The sequence below is a fragment of the Hoplias malabaricus genome, chromosome 1 (assembly GCF_029633855.1).
Source record: "Hoplias malabaricus isolate fHopMal1 chromosome 1, fHopMal1.hap1, whole genome shotgun sequence".
Lineage (NCBI taxonomy): Eukaryota > Metazoa > Chordata > Actinopteri > Characiformes > Erythrinidae > Hoplias > Hoplias malabaricus.
The window spans coordinates 22,370,961-22,386,840 of NC_089800.1; the positions used below are offsets into that span (position 1 = coordinate 22,370,961).

The following is a 15,880-nucleotide window of genomic DNA, read 5'->3' on the forward strand; positions in this document are numbered from 1 at the left end:
CAGATCAGCTTATATAGCGTAGTTTATTGTAAGATCGACTCTATAGTACAGTGTACAGTACCCTGGAGTAGTACAGGATCTATAATATGTAGCGTACAAGTATTCTACAGCAGTACATGATCTATTTTTCTATTGTGCACAGTATGCTATAGCAGTGCTAGCAGAGCTATAGTATACTGTATAATGTATAATATTCTGTGGGAGTATAGGCTCTATAAATGAATAGAAATAATTATCTGTAAGAACTGAAAGTATGCACACACACACATCCACCAGTTTAGTTAAATTAGTTTAATAATGTTTATGCATTTAGTTTACAGTCAAGCTCTCAATTTCCTAAGGTAAATAAGATAAATATCTGTTAGCAAATGATGACATACAAAACAAACACATGAAAAAGTAGGAGACATGAAAAGAAGTTATTACATATAGCTTTATGCACTCTTTTTTTTATTTGAAATACAAAACCTAGTTGTTATGGCTCTAGTGTGACAGTCTTTCTTTAAGAAGATTATGCTATAAAAATACCCCCCAATCACTGAGTATGATGCTAGCCAACCTGGACATCGGTTAGCTAACATATCAGAGCTGTGCACTTATGCTTCTCCTCTGAGTACACTGAACTCTCCAATGACCTTGTGTTGTGTTGGAGTTAATGTTAGCTAATTTAGCAGAACTTAACACTTAGCTTTCTCCTCTAAGTGTGCTAGTGGAAGCTAATATAGAAAACTCTGCAGTTAGCATTCTCCTTTCTCCTAGCATTCACAGCTTGGTATGACTGTGTGGCTAGGAGAGTTCAAACTTAACATGTAATCCTTTCTTAATAAAAGTATCCAAGTTATAATACATCATTTAAATTAGAATAAAAATCAGATAGATTTCAATACAGTGAAATAATAAGCTTTGATGCTGAGCAAAATTAATAGCACCTGAACTGAGGTCAGCAGACTGATCACAGATAAACAGGCACATGTGCACTTAGAAGCATATATGTTATTTTTAACAGCAATAGTTTCCAGTCCTGGTCCTAGTAATACATCTTTACACCCTAATGGTGCTTTTCCACTACATGGGTCCAGCTCTACATGACACAACTCTTTTGCTTTGCCAATGGCCAAATCTGGTCCTGGCCCCTGGAACCAGGTATTTTATCAGTCCAAGTCCTCACTCCAGGTTCCAACCGAGCCGAGTAGGTACTAAATGGTGATGTGTAAACCTTGCAGAATGCTGATTGGCCAGAGACATGTCTATCACCACAAAATGCAGACCTCATTTACAAACCGGCGCTTGTTAAATCTCTGAAGTTACAGCAGCTTTCACGTTTATTTTTATCGGACTCACAGCAGCAGCTCGTACTTTTATCTTGAGGGGTTTTGAAGAGGTTTAAACACTCCTTGGGCCGACGGCAAACAGAAATTTCCATTAAAAGCTGAGCAACAAGTAAAGCTGATCTGTGAGAACTGGGGGCGGAGCCATGTTTAATCCAAAGAGCAACAACAACACGTCAGTACAGGATGAATAAACAGCGCCTAACTTTACCGCCACTGTTGTTGTGGTTTCAAACCCAGTGATTCCTGTTAGAGATGGGGGTTTTGCGACATCACAGGCTCCATTTTGCGTGGGAGCTGTGTTAGTGGAAGAATGACAAGCTTTAAATGAGCCGAGCCGAGCTGAGTTGAGTCGAGTCGTGAAGAGCCGAACCCATCCGGTGGAAAAGCACCAATACACTCTCGGTAAGGCAGGAGCACCATACGACAAATACATTTATAACTGCAGAGGAAAAAGCCAAACCTTTATTATTGTGTTGTGATAGCAGGGCCTAGTGAAAAATTCCAGACATATGAGAAGTATATTTATAAATATTTGAGATACCTGTGTACTCTGACATGTTAATGAAAATCAGCTATATCAGTGTTAAGCACGTATCATTTGACCATCTGAAATTCAAACAATAACAAATCATTCATTCTTTATTTGAAAGTCCATCTGAGCCACACCCTTAACTCCAGAACATGTCTGAAACATGTTGGAAAACTGTGATGTCGTTGTCTCCACATACCTTCACGTTTGATACAGAAACTACAGTCACTCTAGATGCAGTAATGGTGGCAGACTCTATGATCTGCTCAGGCACTCTGAGATGTCCTCTCCTGCTTCACTGGCTGTAATTATTTTTGTCCTCGCTGCCCACACTGAGCACAGTATTTCACAGATTTTCAAGGTTTTCATTGAGTAGTTTCTGGTGACTGAAAGTGTTGCCAGGGAAACTGAAGGCTTGTGATGCTATTTCCAGGGTAAGCACTCCTAGTTGGAATCCTCTGAGCCACCAATATCCTACAAATACAATATGTTATGTATGAATACACTCAACCAGATAGATGCAGGTTAAACATGAAGCTCAAGTGAATTTAGAGAAGTAGCATTAGTTCTTAATATCAGAAAGAAAGTAACATCATTTTCCCACCTACACTTGTCTTATTATTTAGTACGCAATAATGAACAAAGAATCAATATTTAAATCCTTTTGATAGTAAAAAATTTACATTTCAAGATCCACTGCACTTATTATGCAAAGTAATTTAGGGTCCACAGGTGTCCCACTGTCTGCTTACTAGAAACAATCCTGCAAAACAGGCAGAGACATCTAGCACTAGCATTCGATGTCACCCACAGGGACAGTAGAGTGCCAATCCACAGTCCTCAACAATATTTATTATTTTGCTGAGTTTTACTGTGTATATTCCTATATAGGTAAAAGACACCCAGAAAATTTGAATTAAAACATTTAATCACTTTTTTAACCAAAAACATGTGTTTATTTTCAGTTTATCTCATTTTTTATGTTTTTCAGGCCTTCACTGGAGGGGTCTTGTTTTGTTTTAAAGCCTCTCTATTGTTTGTGTTGTGATTTAGGTGTGTGTGTGTGTGTTTGATTTTTTTTCTTGAAATTTACTTCTAAAGGCGTCATTCTGATGAAAGAGATGGGTTTTAGGGTTTAACTGATGACCAGAGTGTGAGTTGATGTAGAAATGGAAGTGAATACATACCATTGGCTCAGCAGCTCTGAATGCAGCTGCATATTTCTGGTAGGCAGCAATTATGCAGTCTCTTCTGCAAGAAAGAAATAGAAGGAAATTATTTTTCTATGTTTGATACCAATATTATTCACTTCTTGCTGTCCACCTTAAGTCTAAGGCTCATGATGAGAAAATACAACTACTTTTTATTATTATTATTATTGCAGTCTAAAATCACAAAGTCATTAGTGGGAAACATGTTTACAAACCCCAGCAGCACTGTGTTTTGGGGGCTGTAGAAATGTATTTTCTAGAGTCAAGGAGCAACAATTAATGCCTCTGGGTTGAGAAGGTGTGGGCCAAACTAACAAACAAAATAATTAATCCATGGCTGAAGTGCCCTTGAGTAAGACCCCTAACCCCTGGGCACCAAGGTGTTTGGCGGCCCACTGCTTCAGTTGTGTATATTTTCTTCTTTGTCTCCTTCCTGACCACATTAATGCTCTTGTCGCTGAAGCCATCAAATCCTCACATATGTGAGTCTACACTGTGTTCTACAATGTGTATTCGATGGCCTGCTGAGATAAGATATCATTTGGGGCAAACAGGGACAAGCTTTCCATCCATACCCTTCATTTCAGAACACCTGGTAGTTGAGCAGATGTCTGCAGACTTTTGACCATGCAATGTATTACTCTGAAATCCTCCTGCTACTCACTTGCTGGGGATACCGCCCCCTGGTGGAAGTCCAGGGATGTCCTCGGTTGCCAGGAACTTCATCACATACAGCAGATCAGGCTCCTCGTCTTTAGACCTGATCACCTTAATTATCTCTGTGCAGAGGAAGAGAGATTACTCACCCGCAGCAAAGCTGGCAAATCAGCGTGGTGTAAATGGGTTTATGCATCAGCTTTACCGTCTACTTTGAGATCTAGTAGGTGCTCAAGCTCAGCCTCTCTCTGCAGTGCCTCTGGTGACACCTGGGGAGCGCTATTGAAGCAAATGATGATGATGCTCATGTTGTCCAGGCTTCCCTGAAAATTAAGAGGTAAGGTGAGTTTATAACACAAGATTTGGTCTCTAGCTCAGCAAGAAATCATTCAGCTCCACCTCCTCTCACTCAAAAGTGCTGGGCTTTATAAACAAACTGACTTATTACTGATCATAGATACTAGTCCGGAGAAAGAACATAATGTAGCATATACAGGGGCTGTCCTAGACCAAAAACCCGGCCCAAATACAATGGCCCAAATTATTTTTACTATATGCAAAAAATTTTTCCAAAAAATCTCTGATACCCATCTACAGCTTATATAATTATTTACAGAACACACTACACTGGAGAAAAGGTGTTTAAAATATTTCACTGCTTCTGAAATATGTCAAGACAGACAGAAAATCATTTTCCATAATACTGTATTAATATCAATATTACATTATATTTATTCTCATAGTTTTTCTGATTAAATAAATGATTACCACATGTATAGTAGCATTTTAAAAAAAATCCCTGGTGCCTAAGATTTTTTTTCGGTGCTGTGAACTCTGTGCAGCAATTTGTAAGGTTCATTCATTCATTGTCTGTAACCCTTATCCAGTTCAGAGCAGCGGTGGGTTCGGAGCCTACCTGGAATCATTGGGCGCAAGGCGGGAACACACCCTGGAGGGGGCGCCAGTCCTTCACAGGGTGACACACACTCACACATTCACTTACACACTCACACCTACGGACAATTTTGAGTCTCCAATCCACCTACCAGCATGTGTTTTTGGAGCGTGGCAAGAAACCTGAGCACGCGGAGGAAACCCACGCAGACACAGGAAGAACATACCACACTCCTCACAGACAGTCACCCGGAGGAAACCCACGCAGACACAGGGAGAACACACCACACTCCTCACAAACAGTGACCCGGAGGAAACCCACGCAGACACAGGGAGAACACACCACACTCCTCACAGACAGTCACCTGGAGTAAACCAACGCAGACACAGGGAGAATACACCACACTCCTCACAGACAGTCACCCGGAGGAAACCCACGCAGACACAGGGAGAGCACACCACACTCCTCACAGACAGTCACCTGGAGGAAACCCACGCAGACACAGGGAGAACACACCACACTCCTCACAGACAGTCACCTGGAGTAAACCCACGCAGACACAGGGAGAACACACCCACAACCTACAGGACCCTGGAGCTCTGTGTGACTGTGACACTACCATGCCGCCCAATTTGTAATGTTACTAATCATTACTAAACCTTTGCCACTGAAAAACTACAGAGATGCAGGATAAGGAGAAGAAGAAATAATGGAGTACTAGAGTGGTATATGATGCATTATAATCAATACTATGTAGAAGTAAACGCCTGAGGTGATTGTACTCTGAAAGTATAGATACATTAACAATGGATTAGCAGAGGGGGAAAATGTGAGCTGCAGAATTCTCTCAAGCTTTACAATCCTAGACAGCTGCTATCTTAATACTCTCTCTCTCTCTCTCTCACATGCACACACACTCCTCCTTCTCTGTCAGTTAATCCTGTTATTTACAGGCACTGAGAATCTTCTTTAGGAACAGGTCAGGGTGCAGGTATTATGCGCCGATCTGACATTCCTTATCTCAGCATATGAACAAGAGGTGTTATGTAATGGTACATGCTACAACCATTTCCAAACTACAGAGGAAAACTGTCCAGTTTAAAGTATAGTGTAGGTCATGTCAACAAACCATCATTGTCAGAGTTTGCAGTTACAGACAATGAAAGAATGAATGAATGAACACACCAACTGCCTAATGCATTGCGCAAAAATGTCATGAAAACTGACCAACAGAAACACTTCATGACTTCTTAGAATAAAGAATAAAGAATTTCTGTATAAAAGTAATAACTGATCCAAATATTCAAAATCATTTCTATTGGCTGCCAGTGCTCATGTGTCCATTTGATTTGAAATAAGATTTAGAGCCACAGGATTGAAAAAATAAAACATTTTGAGAATAAAGTCAGAATAATTCTGAGATTAAGTCAGAATTGAGGAATGCATGGCTGAAGTCATAGATTTCAGCGATAAATACTCAGTCCTCTGTCACATCAGGACCAGATTGTTATTAGTATTTGAACTGAATCTGTGCAAGGTTATGCAGAAGAGGGTGTGTAGTTTCACAGGAGACAGTCGGAACATTGATGAAAATGATGGATCCAGAGGGAGAGGAACTGCGGCGTGCCCACGAGGCTCCATCAGGTTACGGCTCATGGACTCGTACAATAAACTAAAGCCGTATGCATCACAGTCAGAGGCTGCAAATGATAGGGTTTAGTCGTCAAGTCGTGTGGATGAAAGAGTATAATAAATAACTCTGTGGTGCACAGACTGAGAGTCTGTCTGTCTGAATATTATAATACATATCAATCCAAACAGTGTTTCTCAGATTATTCTCTCTGAATTTTTTCACTTGTCTCATTGGTCATCTTTTCTGGAGCCCAGCCATGACCTGTAGAATAGGGCATTCCCTTTTTAACTAACCTCTGTTACATGATTAATTGGTTTAATTCAGTGCTGATTATCCAGCAAGAGCCAGCCAGTGCAACAAGGAACAAAAAACTCTCCTGATCTATCTGAACTGATTTGCAGAGCTGTGTTCAGTCCCAAAGAACAACAACATGTGATTACACAATGAGTGAACGATGCTTAACATCATTGCTGCTGTTGCTGTGGTTTCAAAAGCCTGCAACTTTCATTAGAGTCAGGGTTTTGCAAAATTACTGGCTGCACCAACATTTCGGGTGAAGCAGTGCTAATGGAAAAGCTACAGAGTACTCATGGACCAAAAAGGCAAGTACAACCAGGTACTGTGGAGTAGAGTAAGTACAATGAAGTGGAAAAGCGCCACAAGTGACAAACACAGCCTGTCTAGACAAAAGCTTGTATGAGCAAAATTGATGACATTTAGGAGAGGAAAAATGAGTTTGAACAATATAGGATTTATTCCAAGTCATTTTGGGCCTTTCGTCCTGGAAATCTAACACAGCTGAAAGAGCAGTTGTGAAGAAATACAAGGCATTGTTTCAGGATGAACAATAGAACATATATCCATCCATTATCTGTAACCGCTTATCCAATTTTAGGGTCGCGGGGGGTCCAGAGCCTACCTGGAATCATCGGGCGCAAGGCGGGAATACACCCTGGAGGGGACGCCAGTCCTTCACAGAGCAACACAGACACATTCACTCACACACTCACACCTACGGACACTTTCGAGTCGCCAATCCACCTACAACGTGTGTTTTTGGACTGTGGGAGGAAACCGGAGCACCCGGAGGAAACCCACGGGGAGAACACACCAACTCCTATAGAACATATATGTATCTTAAATATACTGTTGAAGTCAGTGTTGTATTTACGAAGATGGTGAGGTGAATTCGAGGACTGGATGCTAATCCATCACCTCACATATGCACCGCCCCTCCCAGTCTCTATTCCAGCTTTGCTCTGCACCTTTCCACCTCTATCATCCAGACAGTGTTCATAAGCTGTTTTGTGATTATCATCTGATCTAGTGGCTAACAGTGCATTTAATCCACGTGTCCCTTTAATTCCTGCCTGTTACACAATCTCGTGTTTTTCCCGTTCCTGTCTACACCTTTGCTTCTGATGCCTTTTTAATTGTTGTTGTAATACTTTTATCTCACATTATAATGACACCTACTGGTCTGGAAGTAGCAGAGATTACATTTTTTAGACATGATCACCTCCACGTTGGGGACATGCTTCAGGGAGAGTAAACTGGTTTATTCAGGGAATAATCGTGAGTTTATGGAAAAATGGAACAATAAATAATAACCGCACTCATAAATCCTACTTTTGCTACTTCTTGGTAGCAACGAATGAATATTTATTTTAAAAAATAAAACCATGCTTTGTGAACCTGTTTCTTGGACGCTAACCTTATAGAGGCAGAGGTCGATGACCTGGGTGCAGACTTCCCTCAGGTCGTCACACACTTGCAGACGGTTCCTGATGAAGGCGCATAGCTCTTCATTACTGATGGCGTCCCAGACCCCATCACAGGCCACTACCAGGAATTCATCCTGGGATGAGCGCTGCAGCTCGTACACCTCTGGCTCGGGGGACACTAGCTGCTCTGTCTGGGTCCTCCACTCCACCTCCTTAAAGGCAAAGTCTCCAAGGGCACGAGAAACTGCCAAGGAGCCGTTGACCCGCTGCAAAGTGACTGACCCTCCTGCGTTCTGGATGCGCTCTTTCTCCCGGGGGTTGCAGGGCTTGTGATCCTCAGTGTAGAACACCACCTGGCCGTCACGGCACAAGAAGGTCCGGGAGTCTCCACAGTTGATGAAGTAGATGTTGTGTGGGGAGATAATGACTGCGGTTGCAGTGGAGCCACTACGGTCCCAGCCTTCACTTTTCGACAGGCTGTGCATGTGCCGGTCAATGCCCAGGAAACCGTCCCGGATGCCCCCCTTCACTTTTTCCACGTCCTCTTTAGGAGTTACAGCACCTGTTGGAAGAGAGAGAGAGAGACACTTGAAAACTGTTCAGAGATCTATGACCTGTGCGCGGACGCATAGCCTCATCGCTGAAATATATTCAGATTCTCTAGAAGATGTCTGTTTGAAGGAAAAAGGGGACCCTCAAAGGAGGCATTTTGTTAAATGTATTTTCAGGCTTGACTTTTTTATATAATCCTAATGAGTTCTACATCTAAGACATTTTGATCTAAGTCCAGTTCCACAGATCCCTAACCAAAGTGCCAGGGTCAAATCCTCGCATGGTGCCCCATGGAAATAAGATTAAGGGTCAGTGACCTGCCAGGTATGGTTATTTTTGCCTTTCCACTGAACTGATGGTGATTCTTTGGCTCTAGTCTCTAGGCTGCGCCAAAAGGATGTCACATAACCTCCATTTTAGATTATAGTGTGGAGAACAGTATTTTCTCAGGTTTTCACTAAGGTCAAGTTTTTCCCTTACGAACACTCTGATGAATCCTTCAGCTCCAAAAAACATATTCCATGTATAGAAACTGTAGAACTGTTTATTAATGGATAGACGGCATGTAGGGGTTTGCCAGGGGTTTCTGGTCACTTTAAAGATGCTCTAATTTAAGGACAGAGCTTTTTATATCGGACGTCATTTCCAAAAGAGAGTAAACTGATGTCCACTTTTTGGCTGCTGCTTCTCCCTTGTCTGTCTCCCTACAGTCTTGTCTGTCGAGTTTGAGTACCTGAGTTTACCTGAGTGAATGTGTTTTCACAGCTGTTTCACGGCTTTGCTCGATAGCTAACTGCCTGCTCTCACTGCTGCCGCGTGCCATCTGCTGTCTCTGCTGTTCTGTACCTCCTGTAGTTTTGTGTTTATGGCGTTCTTGGTTCTGTGAATTTCTACAATAAATGCTTTGGGTTCCAGAAAAGTGCTATATTAATACAGTGTATTTTTTTATTTTATTTTATTACCAACATAGGAATTGCTGGCTGATGTTTGAAGATTGCTTGGAAAAGATTTATATAAATTTTGAGCAAATACAGAATAAGTGCTGCTGTAAATTCTATTATTATCATTGTTGTTGTTCTGGAAATAAATAAATAAAAACTATTATATAAACATTAATAAAAGGTTTCAATCCTGTAAGTTACAAATCTGGTCAAATTAACCATCATTATCAGAAAAGAAGGGTACATTATTGTTCACTGAAGGTACAGACAACATTAACATACCTTCAGAAGTCCAGTTGTGTTCTCTAAAGGTACATTACATTCTCTTCTTCAGAAGAAGAGATGAACATTTGTAATATTTCATAACAGAACCATTTTATATGATGTGAAATCAGAAAATGAAAAACAAAAAAAAAACATTTTAAAAAATTTTGGAGAAAAAAGTTGAATGTACTGAGAGGGTATACCCTTAGTGAAAGCTTTTCTGAGAGTGTAGTTTCCCAGTGTCACATAAATATTGTGTTCTTCTAGAAAACAACTAATATATCATCACTGTTGAGGAAAAACCTTGTATCTCTTGTATAAATATATATATATATTTAACACCACCACCGTTGGCTTTTTACATTGTTTCAACATTTTGTAATGAATAGGAATGCTTAAATAAAATTTTTTTGCATTCATTAATTCTTTCATTCATATCTGTAACTGTTTATCCAGTGCAGGGTATAGGGGGTGCCAGTCCTTCACAGGGCGGCACACACTCACACACACATTCACATCTACAGACACTTTTGAGTCGCCAATCCACCTACCAATGTGTGTTTTTGGAGCGTGGAAGGAAACCCACTCAGACACAGAGAGAACACACCACACGCCTCACAGACAGTCACCCGGAGGAAACCCACGCAGACACAGGGAGAACACACCACACACCTCACAGACAGTCACCCGGAGGAAACCCACGCAGTCACAGGGAGAACACACCACACTCCTCACAGACAGTCACCCGCAGGAAACCCACGCAGACACAGGGAGAACACACCACACTCCTCACAGACAGTCACCCGGAGGAAACCCACGCAGACACAGGGAGAACACACCACACTCCTCACAGACAGTCACCCGGAGGAAACCCACGCAGACACAGGGAGAACACACCACACTCCTCACAGACAGTCACTCGGAGGAAACCCACGCAGACACAGGGAGAACACACCACACTCCTCACAGACAGTCACCCGGAGGAAACCCACGCAGACACAGGGAGAACACACCACACTCCTCACAGACAGTCACCCGGAGGAAACCCACACAGACAGTGGACATATCATCAAAGGTAAAATGAAAATGGGGATATTTATTATTTGCTAATGCTGATGTATTGGTATAATCATGAAATGGTTACATACATAAAGCTAAAACACTACCTGTAGCGAGGATATGATCCAGCAGATGCGTGGAGCAGTACCCAGCCACAGTGTTTCCTGCATGTCCATCAAACACAGCGAAGTAACCCCAGTCTGGCAGCCCCTCAGAGATCTCAGGCATGCATGAGTGAGTGTCCTCCATCTGGGCTCTCCAACCCTGCATGCTGGCCATGGCATAGCTGATGCCCCACTTGGACTCCCCTTCGGCCATTTCTTTCTGCAGTATGGGTCTCTTCAGGTACGGACTGATGATCTCCTCCACATCATCGTTATCATCTTCAGAGTCGGAGTCTTCTTTGTTCCTCTGACTTCCTTTGAAGAAAAAAGTGACCATCTTCTCAGTCTCCCTCACCAACTGCCAGAGAAAGGAGGGTACCTCCATGGCGCTGCTTCTTCTCCTAGCAGTCCTCATGCTTTCCTGGACCTTTTGCTTAAATTTCCTGCTGGTCCTCCTCTTCCTCACTGTCCTACCTGTAGTCTTCTGGAGAATGCCCAGTGCCTCAATTTCAGTCAACTTTGGAAAGCTTCTGAATTTGGCAGCTGTGTAAAGTCTGATGTTTCTATGGAAGTGGACAGGTCTTTAGAGTCTTGGTGGCTTTGGTCTCTACAGAGTGCATTTGGGAGCCATGATCACAATTTGTTTTGATTGCATCGTCTCTGGCAGAACATTGTGAACCTGTAAAGCTTACCTAGCTCTCTCTTAGACCTTGGGCAGCTGTGATTGGCCAGGCTATTTGTGTTTACTCCTCCATGAACGTGTTCACCCCTGTGTGCTCAGCCTATCTCCCGCCCTCTGTTTTACCCTCCCCAATAATCCCTTTCTCAGTAATGAGCTCAGATTAGTTCATGGTCCTGCATCTATGTTATAAACATGTCCGGCTTTTAGTAACGTACCAGAGCTTCCTTTTAACACAAATGTGTCACTGTCCAAAACATGTATCTCCACTTTTAGTTTATCGCATCATTTGAATGCAGCAGCTACACTTCAGAAAACTTCATGATGAATGGATCAGTAGAAATGCTCCAAAATTATTTGGAATAAAATATTTTTATATTGACCTCCATTGAACATTTAGAAGGTTCTTTTTCCTTTTCCTGTAAAGCTGCAATTTTGGAGATACTTGTTTTTTATTGGAGAAGTAACAACGTGTAGCATGCAGCTCCTAGTCAGACACTATATGGGCAAAAGTTTCTAGATGCCAGCAAATCAAACATTTCTTTTAAAATCAAGGGTAATCTAATGATGTGTTTAGTAACAGCCTTTACTTTTTCTAAGACACTTTAACGTTTCTGTGAGGATTTTATTGTATTCAGTCATAGGAAATTGTGAGGTCAGATATTAACATTAGATCATTTGTTCTAGATTATAGACGGCACTCTAATTCATCTAAAAAATATTGAACAGAGGCTCATCACTCCAGAGAGCACATGCCCTGCAGCCCAATGCTGGCCCACTGCAGGTTCCCCATATCTTCTGATTTCTTTTCATGCCTTTCTCTGGGGAGTAGCTGAGTTCACTAATTAAAAGGGGTGTTAATAAACATTTGAACATGTGTATTTTGATGTAATTTGCTAGTGATTCACAGCATTGATGGTCAAGTAAACAGAGCCATATAAATGTCTGGAATAGATAGTGAAAATCCTTTGGAATTCCATACCACACGTATTTAATGAATAATGGGTTTCTGTATAAATAGCCTTTTCCTGTCAGGCTTCATGACTCTGCTATAATTAATCATAGACATTTCCACATGTCATTCTATATGTACTAAAGCTGAAAACATTTGATCCACAAGATGTACATCACAGTTTGTGTGAATCATGGTTAAAAGTTCAGTCCTGGACCTGTTTGTAACAGATGAAGTAATATTTCCAAAGGGAATTTCACATTTGAATCGATCAGACCCCAGCGACTTCTCCACTTCACCTCCGTCAAACTTAAATGAGCTCAGGCAAGCCGCAGTTCTGAATCCTGTTTATATATGGTTTCTTCTTTGCATTTGTGAGTGTTAGCTTGCAGTTGTTGACCCAGTGATAAACTATGTTCACAGAAAGTGTTTTTATTTTTTCAAAAATGTTTCTGAGCCCATGATTTCCGCTACAGAATCATGTCTAATTCCAAAGGTATTTTATAGTATAGAATTATAGTATAATTCTGTAGTATTGGATGTGTGTGTGTCTCTTTTATAAGTCATTCCTCTGTAGATTACCAACTTTTACCTTAGCTTTAGTTGTAAGTGAAGTCGTGACATTTGACCTGATCCACTCACGAGACACTGTGCTTATCTTGCTAACTCCGTTGAGGAGAGGTGAGTATAAAGCGTGCCCTGTACCAGGAACACAGCGCAATGTCCTGCCAACTGTCTGAAGCCTGAACACTTCAGGACATCCAAGTGGTACACAGCATCACAGTTAGAAGAAATTACATAATCGGTTCAACTTCACCTGAAGTCTATATGCCTTCTAACCCACTTACACAGATTATTTTAGCGTTCACAGTTACCTGCCTTTCTCTGCTCAACTTTACTTGCTTTCATCATTGCATTTCTACATTTGTGACATTTTGTTCTAAAATGTTTGTTGCATTTTTCTTTTATATAATTTTAAATAAATGCAGTTGTTGGCGGTTTCTTGCATTTATGCCTTTTTATGAGTAGTGGAGTAGATGAACTTAAATAAATAAATAAATTATATAAAAACACAAGTAAATGGCTACACAGCATTTCACTGACTCAAAAAGCAGTGTGTAGTCAGAGACAATTTTATCCATCCATTCATTGTCTGTAACCCTTATCCAGCTCAGGGAGAACACACCACACTCCTCACAGACAATCACCCGGAGGAAGCCCACACAGACACAGAGAGAACACACCACACTCCTCACAGACAGTCACCCGGAGGACAGTCACTCCTCACAGACAGTCACCTGGAGGAAGCCCACACAGACACGGGGAGAACACACCACACTCCTCACAGACAGTCACCCGGAGTAAACCCACGCAGACACAGGGAGAACACACCACACTCCTCACAGACAGTTACCCGGAGGAAGCCCATGCAGACACAAAGAGAACACACCACACTCCTCACAGACAGTTACCCGGAGGAGGCCCATGCAGACACAAAGAGAACACACCACACTGCTCACAGACAGTCACCCGGAGGAAACCCACGCAGACACGGGGAGAACACACCACACTCCTCACAGACAGTCATCTGGAGGAAGCCCACACAGACACAGGGAGAACACACCATACTCCTCACAGACAGTCACCCAGAGGAAACGCATGCAGACACAAAGAGAACACACCACACTCCTCACAGACAGTCACCCGGAGGAAGCCCACACAGACACGGGGAGATACCATTTCCGTTTCTTGTAAAAAAAAAAATGCTATACAATATTATTTTTAGAGATATTTCTAAGCACATTTGATTTTGGATCTTTCATTTGCACAAAGTAGGTGAAAAATAGGAGGTTTTGTTCAAAATGATTAAAAGCTATTGTCATGCTGAAAACTATAGAAGATACCTGACCGTGTATATGTAGATCAATATTATTTCATTGATATAGTTTTTTAAAAACACATTAAGTTCAAAATGCACAAAGTGCTTTAAAACAGGACAGAAAATCATTAAAAAAAAAGTCATAAAACAATAATGACATAATGTCCTAAAAGAAAATTATAAAAGACAGTATGAAAGAAAGCACATTTCCACAAACACAGAACACAAGAATTAAAAAATAAAAGTCTTAATATTAGCTACATTCATACACCCAGCAATAAAACAGTGTGTGCACTTTAGTTTTAAACAAGCAACTGATAACACTTCACTAAGCAAACTGTTCCACTGTCTTGGGGTCACATTGCAATGGCCTGAACCTCTTTATGTTTACAGCTGGACCATGGAACAGTGAGGAGTAGCTGAGAAGATCTTAGGTCTATGGGAGTCTCATAGAGACCATGTGTTTCCTGGATATAGGATGGAGCCAGGCTGTTTGAATCTTTAAAAATCTAAACATGAGCTAAACTCTGAAAGGTGCTTTAGTCAGCTTCAACAGGGAGACGGTATGTGTTATTGTAGTTCACCTATCTAACCACCAGATGTGGCAAAACTAAAAGTAAAAATTCTCTCCAGGATTTCATTCCAGCCGTCTGGATCCTTAAAGATGTCAGTGCAGCTGACTCAAAATTCCAGGAAGGATTTTTATTATCTAGACCTGAATTCGCCTCTTCTGCTAGCTACTAGAGGTCGTGCATCCTGAATCCCAAACAATGCTCTAGTGCTCAAGTCAGGATTCAAAACATGTAACCTCCAGTGGGTGAGCAGGCGGACCACAACAACACAACAGCCACAGATGTTTCAGTACTGGGGAGACAGTCATTCATATGGGTCAAAAATATACATGCTCCTTATGCTGGCCTTATACCAAATGACTTTTCAAGCGATTTAACTGTTGCAGACTAATTTCCAAAGTTGGAATAATATCATGTGAGTTTTGTTGGAGTTGCAGCGACATCCCTACCTCGCATGTCCCATAACGCAGCCCCAGTGCGTCGATTCCTGATGCAGGGGCTTCTGACCAAGCAGCCTTATTGGCCAAATTGGCAATGAGTTTATGGTCTAGTGGGTGAAATGGTTCATCTACAGAAGGAGATGTGAATATCTGTAAGCATTCAGTATATTACATGCAAAATAAAATAATAAACTTGTCTCTGACTCTAAAAATCTACAATTAATAAAGAATATGGTACAATTATGTTCCCTGGAGGAATCTAGCTGCAGTTTTGTAATTAGTGACACTGAAAAAATTTCAGTCCTTGCAAAATGATAGTTTGCAACTAAAAACTTGCCAGACCCCCATTAGCCATACAGCCATTGTCAAAGGGGCGTTTCTGTCATTTCAAAAACAGGAAGTGCCAAAAAACAAATAAACAAACAAAATAAACAAAAAAAAAAAAAACCTTGTGATTG

At 41.4% G+C, this 15,880-nt stretch overlaps 1 protein-coding gene across 1 annotated transcript; it reads right to left on the reverse strand.

Moving 5' to 3' along the window:
• Positions 1-403: 403 nt before the first annotated feature.
• Positions 404-11,315, reverse strand: ppm1na (protein phosphatase, Mg2+/Mn2+ dependent, 1Na (putative)). The gene is made up of 6 exons (XM_066676980.1): positions 10,904-11,315; positions 7,971-8,542; positions 3,934-4,051; positions 3,736-3,850; positions 3,048-3,111; positions 404-2,334 (listed from the first exon to the last, which is right to left on the reverse strand). The coding sequence occupies exons 1-6, from the start codon at positions 11,313-11,315 to the stop codon at positions 2,305-2,307; spliced, it is 1,311 nt and encodes a 436-aa protein (XP_066533077.1). The 3' UTR covers positions 404-2,304.
• Between the last annotated feature and the right edge of the window lie 4,565 nt (positions 11,316-15,880).